The 18039-nt window shown below is 44.7% G+C and overlaps 1 protein-coding gene across 1 annotated transcript in view; it reads left to right on the top strand.

Annotated features, from left to right (window-relative positions):
• The window catches only part of ZBTB40 (zinc finger and BTB domain containing 40), a 79635-nt gene that overhangs the window by 44883 nt on the left and 16713 nt on the right, over positions 1–18039 (top strand). Inside the window, exons 4-11 of the mRNA XM_078452232.2 lie at positions 6206–6398; positions 7001–7143; positions 10990–11182; positions 13850–13986; positions 14397–14598; positions 14953–15086; positions 16720–16888; positions 17207–17674. Of these exons, the coding sequence (XP_078308358.1) occupies positions 6206–6398; positions 7001–7143; positions 10990–11182; positions 13850–13986; positions 14397–14598; positions 14953–15086; positions 16720–16888; positions 17207–17674 (1639 nt within the window). The remainder of the gene's footprint in view (positions 1–6205; positions 6399–7000; positions 7144–10989; positions 11183–13849; positions 13987–14396; positions 14599–14952; positions 15087–16719; positions 16889–17206; positions 17675–18039) is intronic.

The raw sequence follows: 18039 nt of genomic DNA, 5'->3' as shown, positions 1-18039 counted from the left end.
AGGCTTATGTTATTTTTTCTCAGTTTTAGAGATGAGAGTAAGAGCTCTACAAATCACTTGGTGGCTGTATTTAAAACTGAGTCTGTTATAGTCCATAATAAACCTTTCAGTTACAGAAAGAAAAAGAAAAACGGCTAAAGAGCATCAGATTAAATTAAAATATAGAGTTGGTGAAGTGCTGCTTTGTACTTAGGGCCTGTACTTCTGTCTCACTTTTTTAATGTTTATTTATTTTTGAGAGCTAGAGAGTGTGAGCGGGGGAGGGGCAGAGAGAGAGGGAGACACAGAATCCGAAGCAGGCTCCGGGCTCTGAGCTATCAGCACAGAGCCCGACACGGGGCTCGAACCCGCGAACCAGAGATCATGACCTGAGCCGAAGCCGGACGCTTAACCGACTGAGCCACCCAGGTTGCCCCATCTGTCACTTATAACTTCCCTTTAGACAGGTTTATTAAGGTATGATTGACATACAGCAAGATGTATGTGTTTAAAGTGTGCAGTTTGATAAGTTTTAAAACCTGAAACCATCACCACAAGCAAGATATTGAACATATCCATCACCCTTAAGTTTACTTATGCCCTTGGTAATCCCTTCTCCCTTCTCCCCCCCTCCCCCCTTTCAACTTACCCATCCCTGGGTGATAGTGACCTGCTTTCTCTCTGTAAATGAATTTGTATTTTCTAGAGTATTATATACAAATGGAGTCATATAGTCAATATATATTCTTTTTGGTCTGGCTTCTCGCATTCAGTATAATTCTTCTGGGGTCTATCCATGTCATTGTATGTTTATTCCTTTTTTATGCCCGAGCAGGGTTCCAGTGTGGATATACAATTATTTTATTCAGCTCTCCCGTTTGCTAGTGTTGTGCTCTCAAACAACTTAATCTCTATAAACGTTAATTTCTTAATTTGTAAAACAGAAATGTTATCACCTACATTACAGGATCGTTGTCAAATTAATAAAGACTATTGATGTAAAACTCACACTAAAATGTCGGGCACATAGAAAGAGCTCAGTTGGTGGTGACTGCTGTTGTTTGTTTTTACATCAACTCTCTATTTTTAGGCCTAGTTGACTTTGAAACCCGTTTTTTACTTAATGCCTTATAATATCCTCGTTCCATGGTCGTTTTCTCTGACACATGGGATGGATCGCTGTTTCTTTAAGCTTAATTTGCAAGTCATGCTTTCAAATAGGTACCATTACCCGCCTGGAAGTACCTTCCTGAACTGCAGGCGTAGCGTCTTGTACAAAGCCATCGGTCTCTAGGACAATGGGTTCAGTGTATATAAAAATTATCCGGTGTACTTGTTAAAACTTACACCTCCAAACCTCATTTCCAGAGGGTCTGATTCTTAGGTTGTGGTAGAGTTTGGGGAATCTACGTCTTTAACAGGCTCCCCGTTTTGCTGCTTCGGTATCTGTAGACCACATTTCTCAGAAGCACTGTCAGAGAAGTTCATGGCTCACACAATTCTTCATGTATGATGCAGATGTCACAGTGTGCTGCTGCCTCTCAGTGATTTGAGGGCCCACCAAGCACACATTGTTCCCAAGTGTTACTCTTTGCTTACCCCTGATTCAGCAAATATTTACTGAGCAGCTGGTAAGTGCCAGGCATTGAGCTGGTTGCTAGGAAGAGAAAAGGAAATAAGACTGGATCCCTATCCCTATAGCAAAGAAGTCCTGCCACACGTGTAATTATTTTTTTGGAAGTCCCCAAACTATGGGAATCCCCAGAAGGCCTCAGTATTGAAAGCATCTGCAGACGGTTCACTTGAAACATCAGTCTGCATTTCAGCTACAATCGTAAAGGTTGGGAGTTTGTTTGTTATTTTTCTGTTTAAACATCTTTAGCTCCCAAGGAGCTTTGAATGCTTTTTGTTGTTGTTATTTGGTTAATCAGCATAACATTAAGAAGACAGCTTAACATTAAAAATAATCTGTGCTTGGATGTGTAATTTTGAGGCTTGTTAAGTAAGGCTTGTGAGCATTCTGTTGAGATGGACCAGCCTGTTCCTTTTCTGAAACACAGATATAGGGTGTGCAACCGGCCTGGACTGGGTTTCAGGAAGACACCATCAACTAGTGTCCTGATTATTCTCTTTCCTGAGATACATGATGAAAGGTGGCAAAGCCATTCCCCGAGCGGTGATTGCGGCAACATGAGAGGAGGCCGGGCTGCTTGGGTTGTGTGCAACCGAAGCCAAAACTGATTAAGGAGAAATCTCTTGGGTGCTGGGATGGGAAAGTGGCTTCTGCCTGTCTTTATCTCAGTGTAATATTGCTGCCCATTAGAAAAAGCAGATCCTGACCTTAACAGGCTTTCTGGCTGAGCTGAGCAAAACCTCTGTTTAAAGGCAAGCTCATATTTTTTTTCAGCTGTAATGCAGGAACTTTTAATTGTCTTTTTTCTTTATTCCTAGCCATGTCCCTGCTTTTAATTAGTTGTGTATATAGCAGAGTGAATCTATGACTAGAATAAGGAGATAACTTCTACTATTGATTTCCTTGCTGTTTGATCCACTTTTCTCCTAAAGTTCTAGAAAGACTCCCAAAGCTTAAGATCTAGTAGCATTTTTTTCTCCTTCAACTTTGTTTCAAAGGCAGACAAGTCTCCCATGTGAATGTGATGTTTTCAAACATGTCACTACTTTGGAGGTTTGTCAAGAAGTGCAGGTCTGTGTCTTGTGGACTGTGTTCACTGACATTGTAGGGTGACCCTGTTGAGAAGTTAATAGGATTCATTTTAAAGGCCTATGAGAAATGAAAATAAGTTGTTGTTTTTCCAAAGCTTCTCTCTGTAAATTATTAAGTCTAAGATATGCAGCCATAGGTAGAAGGGCTATTGGTTTTATGGCAAGGGAATTTCATGCAGTTAAACAAGTCTTTATTAAGCACCTACTGTGTACCAGTCTATATACAAATCATCGGTACCAGGAGGAATGCTACGGATGGTCAAGATATGACCCAGTGTTCAAAGTGATTCTAGTAAGTCCAGTACAATGCAGTGTAAACGGATTTGGTTATACTCAAAATCTGGGAGTTGGAACTATGAAAAGGGTTCCAGGTCAATGGAATCAGCTCAGTATTTCCTCCAGGGAACTCTACTTCCTGGCCATGCAGCCTTGGGCAGGTTACCTCACCTCTTTGACTCATTTAGGTAGTTGTAGAAGTAATGCGCCCTAGGACTGATGTGAGGGGTTAAGGAGACGGCATATATGCACAGTGTCTGGGATGGTGTTGAGCTCGTGTGGTCTGTATCATTAGTGCCGTCATCTGGCTCGGCATTCAAGGGAGGAGTGAGTGAACAAGAATACAGCGTAGCTCAAACAGACCCAAAGGCAGTAGGCAGACAGTTGGGAAAAATAAGTAAATTCAATTAAAAGACCTTCGTACAAGGCAAAGATTAAATTTTTAAAAGGAAACTGTCCCATCTTTAAATCTACTGACCTGTAATTCGTTCATAAATCAAAGTACTCTGTGAATACATGTGTGACCATAAATTGATATGAATTTATTGAAGTACCTTTAACTCTAAGAATCCAAGGAATTCCAAGTGTATGGTTAAAGAGCAAAACTCGGTTTTGGGTTCATCTCTCAGAGTTCTGGTACACGATAGCCATAAGTGAACCTCAGTCTGCCGCAATATGTGACACCCTCTGTTCGGGCAGATACGCTATTTCAGAAAAGGGCTCACCGCACGGCGGAGCCCCAGGCAGCTTCGGAGGCTGATGGAGTAACAGTTAAAATGCTGGCTCTGGTGCCAGGTCCCCAGTAGGTTCTGGAAGAAAGAGCAAAGAGCAGGGCTGTCCAGGCAACTGACTGCTCCCTCCTGGCCCTTTCATCAGCCCACCCCTGCTCATCTTCCCAGATGGTCACACCCTAGCGTCACTGCTGAGCAATGAAGTTAACAAATGTTTTAATTTCACTGCTGAGCAGTTCTGCCGAGGAGGAGACAGCAGAGAGGATAATGAGAAGCACATCAGATGCCACCATTGATGAAAGCTTTTCTTCCCCACCGGCTCATGTGATAATGCCCGACAAATTGGATACTGGAGAGAGGTGGATTCGGGATATTCAGAGAGCTTCGGGTGAAAGAACGCCGGCTTCGGATAGAAGAGGACGGCTAAATGCTGTATCGGTTAAGATGCATCGAAGAAAGAGTGGAAGGAAAGTGAAAATGAAGAGGGAGAAACCCGTTAATTAGTAAGGGCATTAGCACTGAGTGGGTCTGTGTTAGTTATTTGTTGCCCTGTAACAGATTAACATTTAGCAGTTTAAAAGAGCACACATTTATGACCTCGCCGTTTCTGTTGGTCAGGAATCTAGGCATACCTGGCCGAGCCCCTGGCTCGAGGTGCCTAGGAGGTCTGTGTCAGGGTGCATCAGCCAAGGCCGCAGACAGCCCCTGCCTGGGCTGGGTTGGAGTGGGGGTGGGGAGTGTCTCGTTCTAAGTACACCCACGTGACTGTTGGCAGAGTTCTGAAGACTGACTTCCAAGCCCGCTCACTGAGTGTTGGCCGGAGACGTAGTTCCCGCCACGTGGGCCTCTCCGTAGGGCAGCTCACAAAACGGCAGCCTGCCTCGAGAGCCAAGACGGACAACACCCACATAGACGAGACGGAAGTCCTAGAAACTTCGCCTCAGAAGTGCCATCCCGTGACCCCTGCCATATTCTTTTCCTTAGAAGCATGTCATCAGTCTCAGCCTGAGGGCACGAATACCTGGTGCCGGGGATATTGCGATCCTTTTAGAGGCTGCCTACCTCCTACTGCCATCAGGGAAAAGGCATTCTCTGAAGAGGTTTTAGGTGGACCAACAAAGGTACAGAAGGCTGAATAAATGTGACTGAAGGGGATTAAGCATTCAACTGAGTTGGTATCTCGTTTGTCTCTTGTTATTAAAATAGAGACAAGATGAGTTACTTCAGGTTCTTGGAAGTTACTTAATTCACTTAATATGGATTCCTAAACTGGGTTTTATCTGAATTTACTTTTGTACCTGACTAAAAATCCTAGGAACCTTGTCTTTCAAGTTTAACTTGGCTTTCTACAGCCATTCTGTGATCAGAAAGCAAGCTCAAGCAAAGCCAAGAAACACAAAGCCTAACTCGTTCCTAATTCCTGTTTATTTGGGAGGAGGAGAAAAGGATAAACATCTCTCTCAACAAAAATTTTAAACCTGTAATTACTACCAGAATTGATAACTATCTAGATGAATTTAGCAAGTGTAGATTTTCATGAGATCCTTTCATGTTGTCTGTGTGTGTAGAAAACCATAACTTTTTGCTTTCTTGTGCAAAAATTCTTCTTTTATAGTATCGACACTAAAAATCATCAAAGGTAGGTTGTAGTTTTGCCAACTAGAAATACAAAGGCTATGCACGTGAAATTAACTTTCGGTTCCTTATTTTTAAAAGTAAACCCATGATTGCTAAAATAGAAATATTAACCCTTCTTTCCAGTTGGCCTTCCTCCCGCTGATTTTGTTTTATTTCGCCACCAGAGTGGCTGATATTTTAGTACTCCAGGGTTAGAAGAGTCCAGATGGTGGCACTTGGTGCCAAGACCTCTGGAGGATAAGGCGTTTCTGGTGGAAATTGTGCGGCTCTAGACTTAAACGGAAAGCTTCGGATTAGAGAGCTAGCTTTCAGGGGGATCTGCCTAGAGGTGATATAAAAAGTATATGTGTGAGAGCTTTTCCAAAGGGAGAGCATAATGGAAGAAAAAGGACAGAGTTGAGACCAGTTTTTGGTACTGCTGATAGGTAGAAGTTTGGAAGGAAAGCCAGTGAGGAAGGCTGAGAAGGAGGGGTCGGAAAGGCCGGTGCTTATCCACACCAAATGCTTCAGTGTTACAAAGTCAGAGGAGCCCGGGGCCCCTGGGTGGCATCCTACTCTTGATTTTGGTTCGGATCACCATCCCAGAGCCATTGGATCAAGCCCCGTGTCGGGCTCTGTGCTGAGCGTGGAGCCTGCTTAAGATTAATTTTCTCCCCGCACCCCTCTCTGCTCCCCCTTCCTCTCTCCCCGTCTCCCCCACTCAATGTCGTCTCATGCAAGGGACACAGAAATGCCATATACCACAGAAAGGCCAAACAGGCAGGGATCAAATTGGTTAGGGCCTCACTCTCCAAATCCGAAGAGCGTGGGGTTCTTGTGGCCGGCTGATCTCTCTTGTTGGTTACTTGTGTTCACAGACTATAATGGGGTGTCTTGAGGGTGAAGAAGGACGTTCAGCATTCCAGAGAATCCTGGATAAAGTAAGAGATGAGAGCCTGGATGTTCAGACTGTCGTGTCTCTGTTGAGGCTATACCAAGATTCCAATCCTGCAGTAAAGGCAGCGTTGTTACACAGAAAGCCAGAAGACGTACAAGCAGCGCAGCCAAAAGGTAGGAGAAAACCCTGTCCACCCAAGTGGCTTGAGTTTTATTCTGGGAAGATGCTGTCAAGTTTGCTCCAGTGGCTTAGTTGCCATGAAGTGATTTTCCACATCAATTCTGCCCGTAATTCCAGAAGCTGCCTGTTAAATATATACAACCTAAACTTGAGCCTCCATTTCTATCCCCTAGTTAACTAGTCCGACACCTTGAAGTTGGAGCAGACGGTCCGTGTTCTCCTGCCCTTCAAAAAGCCACACGTCCCAGTCAGTGTTCTGACCGCCCAGGTCACGTGAACTGGTTTGCCAGCAGCACTTGCAGCTGAAGTTTCTCTCGCTTGGGTTAGGTACAAAGCAGTGGCCTTGCCAACCAGAAGTTAACCTCTGGCTGGCTCTGCAGCTTTGTGTTTCGACAGATAAATGAAACATTTTTCCTTTCATAGAGTTTAAACAGAATAATAAAGTATTTTCCTCTCCAAAAAGAGATTCTGCATTCGGGCGCTCAAAATAGGCTGAGAATCACTTTCCTATTCCGTTAGATCTCTCTTGACAAACCGTGCTGTCATTTTCTTCAAATTGACTAGCTTCTCTGGTGTGTGTCTCTTTCTCCCCCAGGGAGCACAGAGGAGGGGAAGACCTTGTCTGCTCTGTTACTGGAACACAAAGAGGACCTGATCCAGTGTGTCACACAGCTGAGACCCATCCTGGAGTTCCTGGAAACAGCCAAGGAGGAACTCCTAACTGGCGCTGAGAGAAGGGTAACCGTGTCAAGCATTTCTTCCTCCCTCCTGAATCTGCGTAGCACAGTTTTTAACCTCTCTGTGGCACGTAGCATTTTCTCCCTTGCAGTGTTTCTATGCCCGCTGCATAGAAAGCACCCTGAGGTTCACGTTCTTGATCCGCGTCTCTTTGTACCCCCTGCAGCAGCTTGCTGAGGGCCTCGCACGTCATGGCGTACAATTAAACGCTTAGATGTGTGGGTGGGTGCACAGTCCTGCTCCGACTCGGTGAGTTTTTAATATAAAAGTTGCCTCAAAGGTTAAAACGTCCAGGCACATTTGTAATTATTATGACACTTTCCTTCTTTATAGAAAGGGTACACTGTTCATCGGTAGGAAAAAGTGGGGAAACCAGCAAAAACAAAAGAATTCAAATCTGTCACCGTCTCGCCACTCCACGGTGACCACTGCTGACATTTTGGAGCACGTGCCCCTCCGTATTCTCGTTTGAATCACCCAGAGACAGGCTTAGTAGCCAGGATAACCTGGTGTTTCTACTTACTGTACTGCGACTACACTTCGTCCCCGTAAGCTGGATTTTGGTAGCTGCATTGTATTCTGTTTAACGGACACACCATAATCCATTAGTTGTTTGTGGCGGCAGATCTGTTTCCAGTTTTTTTTGCCATAATAAATGAGGTGGCAGAGAACATCCTTGCATACACATCTTTGCATACCTCTCAAATTCTTTCCTTCGAGTAATTTCTAAGAAGTAAGATTTTGGAACAGAGAGTGTCAAAATGTTCAGGTGTTTGCTCTCTTTTGCCAAATTGCCCTTCAGAAAGGTTGTGCCAATTTACTCTCCCACCAGCCAGCTACTCAAATCCTCATAAAACTGCTAGCATGACTTCTCAAGTCAACTAGATAACTGTATTTGTTGGTGTTATTGATTTCAACTTTGTGCTAAAAATAGTTTCATATCTGGAAGGAAGGAACAGGGACAGAGCACTTCTGTGGCATCAGTTCTTAAAACTATGGGAAGTGGCTTATATGTTGGGGAGAGAAAATGTTTAGAAAGTAGTGGTAGGATGGCTGAGCACTGGATTAGTAGTGAAGACTGGCTCCTACCTAGATTCTCTGTTTTCAGTGATCTGAAACTGGAGTTTTTTCATACAAAATGGGAGCAATCTGTAATCTCAAAATTATGTTCTATAAATTCTGTTTCCAAAATTATAACTCCTTTGAATTTCTTAGAGAAAGACAATATACAAAATAAGGTTAAACCTCTGGTTTCTCCTGAGACTTAAAATTAAATGTAATTTCAGGCACTCAGTTTAAGTAAGTTGCCGATAGCTCTAGAAGTACCTGATTCCCTGTTTAGGGATTTCATTCGATTACTCATTCAAACCTTTTCGTTATTAGCTGGATTGAATGTGTCCTTTGAACTCTTTCATTATCTCGGTGAAATAGCATTTATAGGAAGAGCCCAAACGGAGCCGCATTCCCTGCACCAAGACAGACCACGCTATCATTTTCCTCTGTCACTTTCAGTTTACTTGACAGAAAGGACTGAAGGAGAAGAACTTAAATTAGTTCTAAATCGCAAAAACACTTCTTAGAATCGGGGTTCTACCAGAGCTTCATTAAGCTACTACTTCTCATGAAAATTGAAGCAAAATAATAAAGCAGGAGTGTAGAGGTGAATGTTGATTCGAATCGCCACCGTGTTTTGACATGGTGTGGGGCGTTCACTCAGCCCTTTTGGAACTTTTCCCTGTTACGGGATGATGCTAATCAAGGCACCGTGGCCCTTATCTATCCATACCCTGGGTTCTGTAAGAAATGGTGAATAGAAATGTCTTTACTTCAGGATTGGAAACAGTCACAAGGAGGGTAACCTTACAGTTGTCTTTAACTTACTGCTTACTGTGTGCTGAGGACCTTTGAAACATTCCTCAGTTCTGCCCTCGCGGCAATTCCATGCCGTCATGGATGTTACTCTAATTTTAGAGATGACGAAACAGGAGCCACCTGGGTGGCTCAGTCGGTTGAGCACCCGATTTCGGCTCAGGTCACGATCTCACAGTTCGTGAGTTCTAGACCCGCACTGGGCTCGCTGCTGTCACACAGAGCCTGCTTCGGATCCTCTATTTCCCTCTCCCTGCCCCTCCCCCACTTGCGCTTTCTCAAAGATAAATAAACATTTAAAAAGATAATAAAATAAAGGTGAAGAAACAGACACTTGAGAAGGTTAGGCAGCTCACCCCAAGACACAGCTGCTGGGTGCCAGTCCTGGAACTCAGGAAGTCTAAGCAAAGCACAGTTCTCTTAACCGCTGGGCATAGTGCTTCCTAATCATACCAATAGCCACTATCGTTTAAAGATCACATGTGTCCTAGAAGTTATGTCGGGCTCTACAAATAGCGACTTCACTTTATAGACTCCTAATAACCGCTGTGCAAGGGCTGTTGTTATTCTCTTCTTCCACAGGTAGGAAGATAAGGTTCAAAGAATTAAATAACTCACCCAGGGTCACACAGGCAATACATTTTACGACTGGGGTTCCTACTAGGCCTGTCTGGCTTTAAAGCCTGTACCCACTCTTGACAGTTTCTGGCCGCCTCATTATGTATCAGAGAATTACTTAGGAACTAAGACATAGCAGTGAAATCAGTATGGGTTTTAGATAGAGACACTTTCACTTTAAATTATGATTCATTTAGTAGAAATCTAGTACATATTAGACATTAAACAAAGAGAATGACTGTGTTCTCTACTGACGAGGAACATGACAGCTTAATTTATAACGTATGCACTCCTTTCGTATGTATATAGGTGTTCCTTTCGTATACGTAAAACCAATTTGGTTTTATAACTACATTTACTTTTAAATGGGAGTTAATTTGACAATGGCATCCTCTGGCATGCAACTGTGACTGACCTGCTTCACTGTTTCTCCTGAAAGCTAGCATTTTCCCATAGGAAAGCTCAAAATTTGGTTACTGGGAATCTGTAGATTGTATGTGTTGAAATAATCTCCCACATTATCTATCAGTTCCAGAAGAGCCTAGTTCCACATAGTGAGTCGTAGTCCATTAGGACTATTTTAATAGGAAAATAGCTGTAAAATAACAGTCATTTGTTTTACTTTTCAACCTTTTGCTGGAACCCTGTGTCCTTTTGACTCAGTAAATCCTCTAGCACACCGAGGAAGAAAAGGGGGCAGAGGTGGGGGCTGACGACTGGAGCTGATGTATGTGCAGAGCTGATAAGAGAGATCGAGAATGCAGAATCCACGAGAAAAACCATCCAGAAGTGCACTTTAAATCCATCATTTCGGAGGCCACAGACTAACGTGTAACTTATCTGGACATTCAAATTGCTATGCAAATAAAGTAAAAGGAAGTAAAATAATAGGATTGCTCTGAAATTGCAGCCTCTTACCGTGGTCATGTACTGTACTGAACAGAGGCTGAAAACCACTGTAACTGTACTCATTAATTTCCAGTCTGTTTCTCAGTGTCTGTGTCTGTGTCTGAACAAATCAGATCTGAAGAACAACGTGAGAGGTCAGCTACCTGCTCTGCCACATAGGCCTCGTGCAGGAATCTTCTCACAAAATGCAAACCACTGGGGGACAAAGAATGTACACAGACCTGCATTTGAGAAGGAAGGATTCTCACAGAGCTGTTTGTTTGGAGAATGCTCGGGATTTGTACTGACACAACACAAAGAAGAGACCATGGGAACAGTGGCACTAGAGACGGCAGAGGAGGACCGGGGACGGGCGCCTCGTCCTTCCGTTTTGCTGGGCTCGCCAGCGGTGTGTTAGATGCACCGCGAATCGCTAGTAACCAGTGTCTGCCTCATTGCTTGCCGCTGCAGGAGATCCTGAATTGCTGCGAGGGCGGGACCCCCAAGGAGACCGTAGAAAAGCTGCTGCACAGAATGTCTGAAGACAAGACTCTGACTGCAGAGAGTTTGGTAAAACTCCTTCAGGCTGTGAAACCGACGTCCCCAAACTTGGGCCTTCTGCTGGAGAATTTGCAGAAATTAGCCACTTCGCCAGGCACCACAGGTATTAGTTAATTGTCGGCTCTCTGGACTGGAACCTCTCCCAGAAAATTAGAGCTTAAACACCCTTTTGGCTCCATGCTGGGGAGATGAGATAATGGTAGGAGATGCCCTCGTGAAACAGAGACTAGCTGTCAGAGATCAGTGATCCTCCATAGTTCTGGAGTGAAGATCTGGAATCTGAGAATTGCTCTTCTCCATCACGTTTCCCTCATGATGTTCCTGTGGTTCGGGGTTTGTTAAGGTGTGGTTTTTTCCAGGGTTGCCTCACATGGCACCCGTGAATGCCTAAGGAGCAGACGGGCTCACAGAGCGCATGGTTTTGACAAGCTGTGTTCGTAAATACAAGCAGCAAAGACTCAGATCTTGATTTTCCCACTCCCGTTTGAGTGCTGTTCGGCTCTGGCAGTCCCCCGGATTAACCTTAAGCCCCTCACGTACCTTCTGTCTGGGGGAAGTGAGTCCGTGTCCCAGCCCTTAGGATAATGGGCCAAGTCTAGCCAGTTCTCCCCTGTCCCAGAGCACTTGAAACTGACAGGGCTTTCAGAGAAAGGGTAGTTGGAAAATGAGAGAACTTTTTTCTAGCTTATAGAAATAATGAATACTTACAGACTTGAACAATTTAAAAAATAAAGAAGGAAACAACCTCGGACCCTACCACTTGATTATTTTAGTGTTAAGACATTGACCTATTTTGTCACATTATTTTTACAATGTTGAGATATTCTATCATATTTTATAATTTTATCATTTCCTCCGGTATACCCTAAGCATTCTCCCCCACATTTCGGAAAACTCCCTGTAACCCTATTTTTTGAAGGCTATGTAGTTTTCCATCATAAGGGTGTATATATCGTGTATTACTCATGCCCTGTTAGGGGTACGTGTCGCGTAATGGTTAGGGCTATCAAGACTACCTGGGTTCGTGGGGCACCTGGGTGGCTCCGTTGATTAAGCTTCTGACTCTTGATTTTGGCTCAGGTCATGATTGCACGGTTCGTGGGATCGAGCCCCACGTTGGGCTCTGCGCTGGCAGCACAGAGCCTGCTCGGGATTCTCTGTCTGCCTCTCCCCTGCCCATGCTCACTTTCTCTCAAAATGAATTTAAAAAATAAATAAATAAACTTTAAAAAAAAAAAAAGACTACCTGAGTTTGTTATCCTGACTTACTTTGTAGCTGTGTGACCCTGAGCCAACGATTTAACTTCTCTGAACCTCATTTTCTCCTCCCTCAGATGGGGGTAAGAATGGTACCCATTACATTAATTTTTTTTTTTTTTAATTTTTTTTTTAACGTTTTATTTATTTTTGAGACAGGGAGAGACAGAGCATGAACGGGGGAGGGTCAGAGAGAGGGAGACACAGAATCTGAAACAGGCTCCGGGCTCTGAGCTGTCAGCACAGAGCCCGACGCGGGGCTCGAACTCACGGACCGCAAGATTGTGACCTGAGCCAAAGTCGGACGCTTAACCGACTGAGCCACCCAGGCGCCCCTCATTACATTAATTTTTGTGGCCACTGTGAGATAATATGTGTACAATATTTAGCACGTTTATTAGCACATCATAGACACTCAGTAAATGAGTGATTTTTATGATATTAGCACATCATAGACACTCAGTAAATATTAAGTGTTCTGTTCATCATCATCACAAGTTATATAGTGGCAGATACTTTTGTACACAGACTTTTTCCCTTCAGAGCATTTCTTTTTTTAATTTTTATTTTTTCTTGTTTTTTAGAGAAAGAAAGTGCATACGTGCATGAATGGGGGGAAGGGCGGAGGGAGAGGGAGAGAGAGAATCTTAAGCAGGCTCCACATTTCAGCACAGAGCCTGATGCGGGGCTCGATCCCGTGACCCTAGGATCATGACCTGAGCTGAAATCGAGAGTCAACCCACTAAGCTTAACTCACTGAGCCACCCAGGTGCCTCCCCACCTCCCTTTTTTAAAGTGTTTTGAAATTTTTTTTTTTTTTTTTAAGATTTTATTTTTAAGTAATCTCTGCACCCAACCTCTAGCTTGAACTCACAGTCCCAAGATCTAGAGTCTGGTGTTCTACCGACTGAGCCAGCCAGGCACCCCCTTCTTAAGGCATGATTCCCAGAAGTGGAGTTACTGGGCCAAAGAGGAGAATATTTGTAAAGCTAAAGGAAATGCCTGATGGTTTTTAGTTTTCTTTTAAATTAAATATAACCATTTAAGAGAGAGTTTCAGATTGGCTCAAAGGGCATATACACAAAACTTAAGTATAGCTTCACTACCAGAGTCTTGAGTCATGCCTGCTAGTGTTTTGGATTGCCGCACGGATCCTCAACCTCAGGCTCGAGGAGTAACACCCCTTAAATCTGTACCTCTGGATCTCTCTTACAAGTGTGCCTTCTAATTACCTCCCTGTTGAGCAATCGCTAGCTTCTGCCACTGAGCGCTGACTTTTAAAGCATTAGTGGTTTTGCGACCCTGAAGCACCAAGTGCTTAAGGGTAGACCAAAGGAGATCTGAACACGTGTGTATGAGGCCCCAAGCTGGGAGCCAAATTTGCCTTCTAGAGGAGACAGAGCGCTGGCATTTCAGCTCTCTTCCTCTGTCAGCTCCCCTAACCTTGTGTAGGAGAAACCTGTAGGGGTGTTTCGTTGTCACAAACATTATTGTTTTGCTAATATCCCTGCAGTCCAAGCAAGCCCTGATGATTATGGGACTGAGCTGTTGAGACGATATCACGAAAACCTTTTGGAGATTTTCACAGACAACCAGACATTACTAAAAATGATCCCACACATGAAGGGTTTAGCCCCTGGAGAGAGAGAGGTAAGAGAAAAAGAAGGGGGGAGGGAGGGAGGGTGGGTAAAATGAGAGAAGGAAAAAAGATGAACATATATGCATACTTTAAAAATATATTTATATTACATAAATATACACACAGCCATATTGAGAAATGCTAAGGAGTCAGTAGAGGAGAAAGAAAACAAGATGATTTAATTTCTAGGGCACAGCAATAAGTTGGAAGTTGTAACTTCTGCAGTAATAAGAAAGGCATTCAGAAGGAAGTGTGAAGAACTTGGTCTTGTATAAAAGTCTCTCAGGTTGGGAGGTGAAGGATGTTGAAAAACCCCTCCCCAGAAATACGTCCACTGTAATCCAGGACCCCGACTTGCAGCTTTGCCACTTGTCTGGTGGCTAGAAAGTCCCTCACTGTATTTTTGTGCCACATTTTGAAGGTCATGGAGAAGCTTGTGAAACAGGACTCTGGCTCGGGTGGTTTCAGTTCTCTGATGTCAGCAGTTCTAGAAAAGCAGACTGTCTCTGCAACAGCCATTTGGCAACTGCTGCTGGTGGCTCAGGAGACAAAGACCTGCCCGTTGAACCTGCTCATGGAAGAAATACGAAGGGAGCCTGGTGCCGATGCTTTCTTCCGGGCAGGTAGGCTACCTGATCTCTGTCCTAGCTTTGCCCCTGGTAGAAATTATCGTCAGCCTTGCCAGAAACTAGAAAGAGCTCTCTATGGTCATCCTCCACATCCCCACCATTGGAAGTAAGGACTGGAAATTTTGTTCAAGGACATGGGGGTTTGTGAACCTTTGAAAATATGCAGAAATCTAAGCCGATATTAATTATACTGTAATTGCAGTGATGTTTGCCATTTTCCCCACTCCCAGCCCCAGGAAGAAGATCAGTGAAGTGTATTCTCACTATGAAGAGTGGAGCTGAGAAGGAGTGAAGGAAAAATGGTGTTCATAGTTCCAGTCATGAGTTTGTAATCCTCCTTTCTTTCAGCGACCAACCCAGAAAGTGCGGCCTTAGAAGCCATGCTAAGGCATCGCAGACTGATTCTAGAGGCCATCCAACAAGGGACTGGACTCAAGTGCTTTACCGCAGAGGAGGAGCAGCTGGCAGAGGCTGTGAAGGAGGTGCGAGGGGGGGGGGGGGGGGGAGGGGGGAGGAATGACAAACATTTTTCCAGAGAATTCTACCAGGCCTGGGATGCTCTTGTTCCTAAGAGAGACACCAAATTCCGCAGAGTGCCTGTTGCCTGCTGAGCCAACCCTTCGCGGCACCTCTTTGTTTTTTTATTCTCCCAACTCTGTGTGGCAGGCGATGTCATCCACATTTTATAGGTAAGGGAACTCAGGCTCCAAAGGGTTCCGTGGCATGTCTGGGATGCTCTGGCTGGTCAGAGTCGAAGCCAGGATTTGAACCCAGGCTCATGTGACTCAAACCTAGCTGTATTTCATTTGTCTAAACTTAGGTAAACTCAAAGGGAACCATGAGACCATGCCTCAACACGTTCTAAGACGCAACTGCTTTCAAAGGGAGGAAAGTAAAATTGGTCTTATTACATACTCTGTTCTGGCGTCTAGGAAGAGCCAAGATAAACATAGATAGAACAAAGCTTTTGCCCATATGGGGTAGCAAATAGCGCCAGCTCATTTTCTGTAAGGCTTCTCGGTGTGGCCTGCATCCCAGAAAAACCAGGTGGGGACTAGGGGGGGATTCATGGCTGTCCAGCCCAGGATCGTGTGCTTCTCCAGGGGGGAAGAATTCTAAAGGGACTGAAATTCAACTACAGGTTCACCTGTAGTGCTTTTTAATCCAAGTAGGCGTGGATGGTGTGCAGAAGGGCTGGTTTCTAGCTCTGTCCGCACAGGTGACAGCCCCACCTTGGCCTGACTCTCAGATGTGACGAAGGTGGTGCGTGTTTCTTTGGGGCTTCCGAGGAAAGATGTACCACTAGGCTCTCTCCAACTCGCCTCGTGCTTCAGGAATGGGGCTCCTGCAGTTGATGAGTTTGAGCCTCGCTAATGAGTCTCAGGCCTGCCTCCAGGGACATCAGGTTTATTTAGATAGGCTTGAAAAGAGCAGAAATAAAATGTCTTCCCGAACGAAAATTCCATTTGGCCATCTGTGGATGGTTTTAGCTTTATTTTCTCAGTGTACTGACTCTTTCTGCTGATAGCTGTAACATTCTGAAAGAGGATGGCTTTGAAATCATATTCTTGGCCTCTTTAAAGCCCCTATTTGAACCTTCTTTAAAAAGCTGAGTTTTTTCATGAAAGAAAATGTTTAAAAGGGTACATCTAAGTGTCTAAAAATGTGAGGCCACTGATCATGCAGAATCGCTTCCAGACGTTGAGACAATTATGTATTATGAAAAATGATCTTGATCTTCAAGACAGAACCACCAGCTACCAAATCCTACAGCTTTCCAAGCTTTTAATATTAAGATCTAGAAAAGTTCTTTCGGAGACTCCTGGTTTCTGAGAAGATATTTCTCATAGAAAATGCTTAATGCTTCCTTGCTTGTGCCTTCTTTGTATTTGCACATTTGTCTTGACATCTGTCTCTCTTTTTTTTTTTTTTTAAATTTTGCCCATTTCCCTGTTCTTGTGGAAAAGAGGGTTCTCCACATTTATCACAAGAAATGTAAACTTGTTACAGAGAGAGCAGTGCCTTCCTGAAATCAGCTTTTTTCCCTTAAGTTGAAAACCATGGAGAAAACTGCTGATACTAACCACAAACCTTTGTCTCCTGGTATTCATTTAGATTCTGAGCATTTCCCCTGAGACAGCCAGCCCTGAAGCTTCCCTGAAAGCAGTGCTGAGCAGAGCCACGGAAAAATCTGTCGCGGCCGTTGAAATATGTTCCCTCCTGTGCAGTGTCCACAGATCTTTCCCAGGCCTGCAGCCTGTCATGCATGAGTTGGCATACATTGGTAAGGAACAGAGTGGGGTGGGGGTCCTGTCAGGCCCGCGGGTGGTTCCCCTGTTAGAGAGAAGAGGCAGTAGTCTGCACAAGAGTTCATCCATTGCTGCCTTACTCCTTCTGTATGCTCTCGGTACCTGGAGGAGTCCTAGGCTACGTGTGAAGTGATGCTCTTCACGTGTATCGGCGAGTCAGGATGACAAGGGTATCACTTTAGAGTCTGAGGAGGGTCTCAAGTAGTCTCCAGTGTATCCTAAGGAGAAAAGTTGGGAAGCAAAGTAGAAACGCAGGAGAATTTCCAGAGCCGTGTGATTTCTCTTACATGCAGGCTTCCTTACTCAGGAAGGTGGAGAGAAGGAAAGGTGGAAAGTGAGCAGTAAATTTCCCCGCGCAGCCAACGACAGAACAGATGAGAAGGTAGCCGAGCCAGCGGAGGAAGGCTGCCGGTCTGGGAAGCAGAGCAGTCAAGGAGAGACCGGCTCCTTGCCAGAGCCACAAGCGAAAAACACGTCTGCCTCCCCCGACCCTGCCAAGAAGAGCTTCGTCTGTAAGGCCTGTGACAAAAGCTTCCATTTCTACTGCCGTCTGAAGGTGCACATGAAGCGCTGCCGGGTGGCCAAGAGCAAACAGGTGCAGTGTAAGGAGTGCAGCGAGACCAAGGAGTCTAAGAAGGAGCTGGAAAAACATCAGCTGGAGGCCCACGGTGGAGGAGGAGAGCCCGACGCCCCGAAGAAGAAGAAGAAGAGGCTTCCAGTGACATGTGACCTTTGTGGGAGAGAATTTGCCCACGCCTCAGGTACTTTGAGGCGGGCGAGGTAACTTAAGAGGGTGATAACTCTGGACATCGCAGTGTGGATTCCAGGCCTTGTGTCTTGTGTGCAGTGAGGGCCGTGGACTGGCCTGGGGAACGGAGCGGGTTCCTACAGACGCAGGGTCATGTGTTGAGAAGAGCGTGAGCTTTGGCGTCAGCTCTCTTAACTTCCCCACCTGTTAGGTAGGCGCCCTGAGAGCACCCGTTTTTTTGAATTGTTGTCAAGATTTAAGATAATACAGTTACACACCTGACGTACAGTGCCTACGACAGAGTTAGGACTTCGTGAACTGTGGCCATTATTATTCAGAATAACAGCCAGCTATTTAACACTCGACTCTTAGGTTTCC

Source organism: Panthera onca, chromosome C1 (assembly GCF_046562875.1).
Source record: "Panthera onca isolate mPanOnc1 chromosome C1, mPanOnc1 haplotype 2, whole genome shotgun sequence".
Lineage (NCBI taxonomy): Eukaryota > Metazoa > Chordata > Mammalia > Carnivora > Felidae > Panthera > Panthera onca.
The sequence above is the reverse complement of the archived record's forward strand: the minus strand, read 5'-3'. Positions and strand labels throughout refer to the sequence as shown.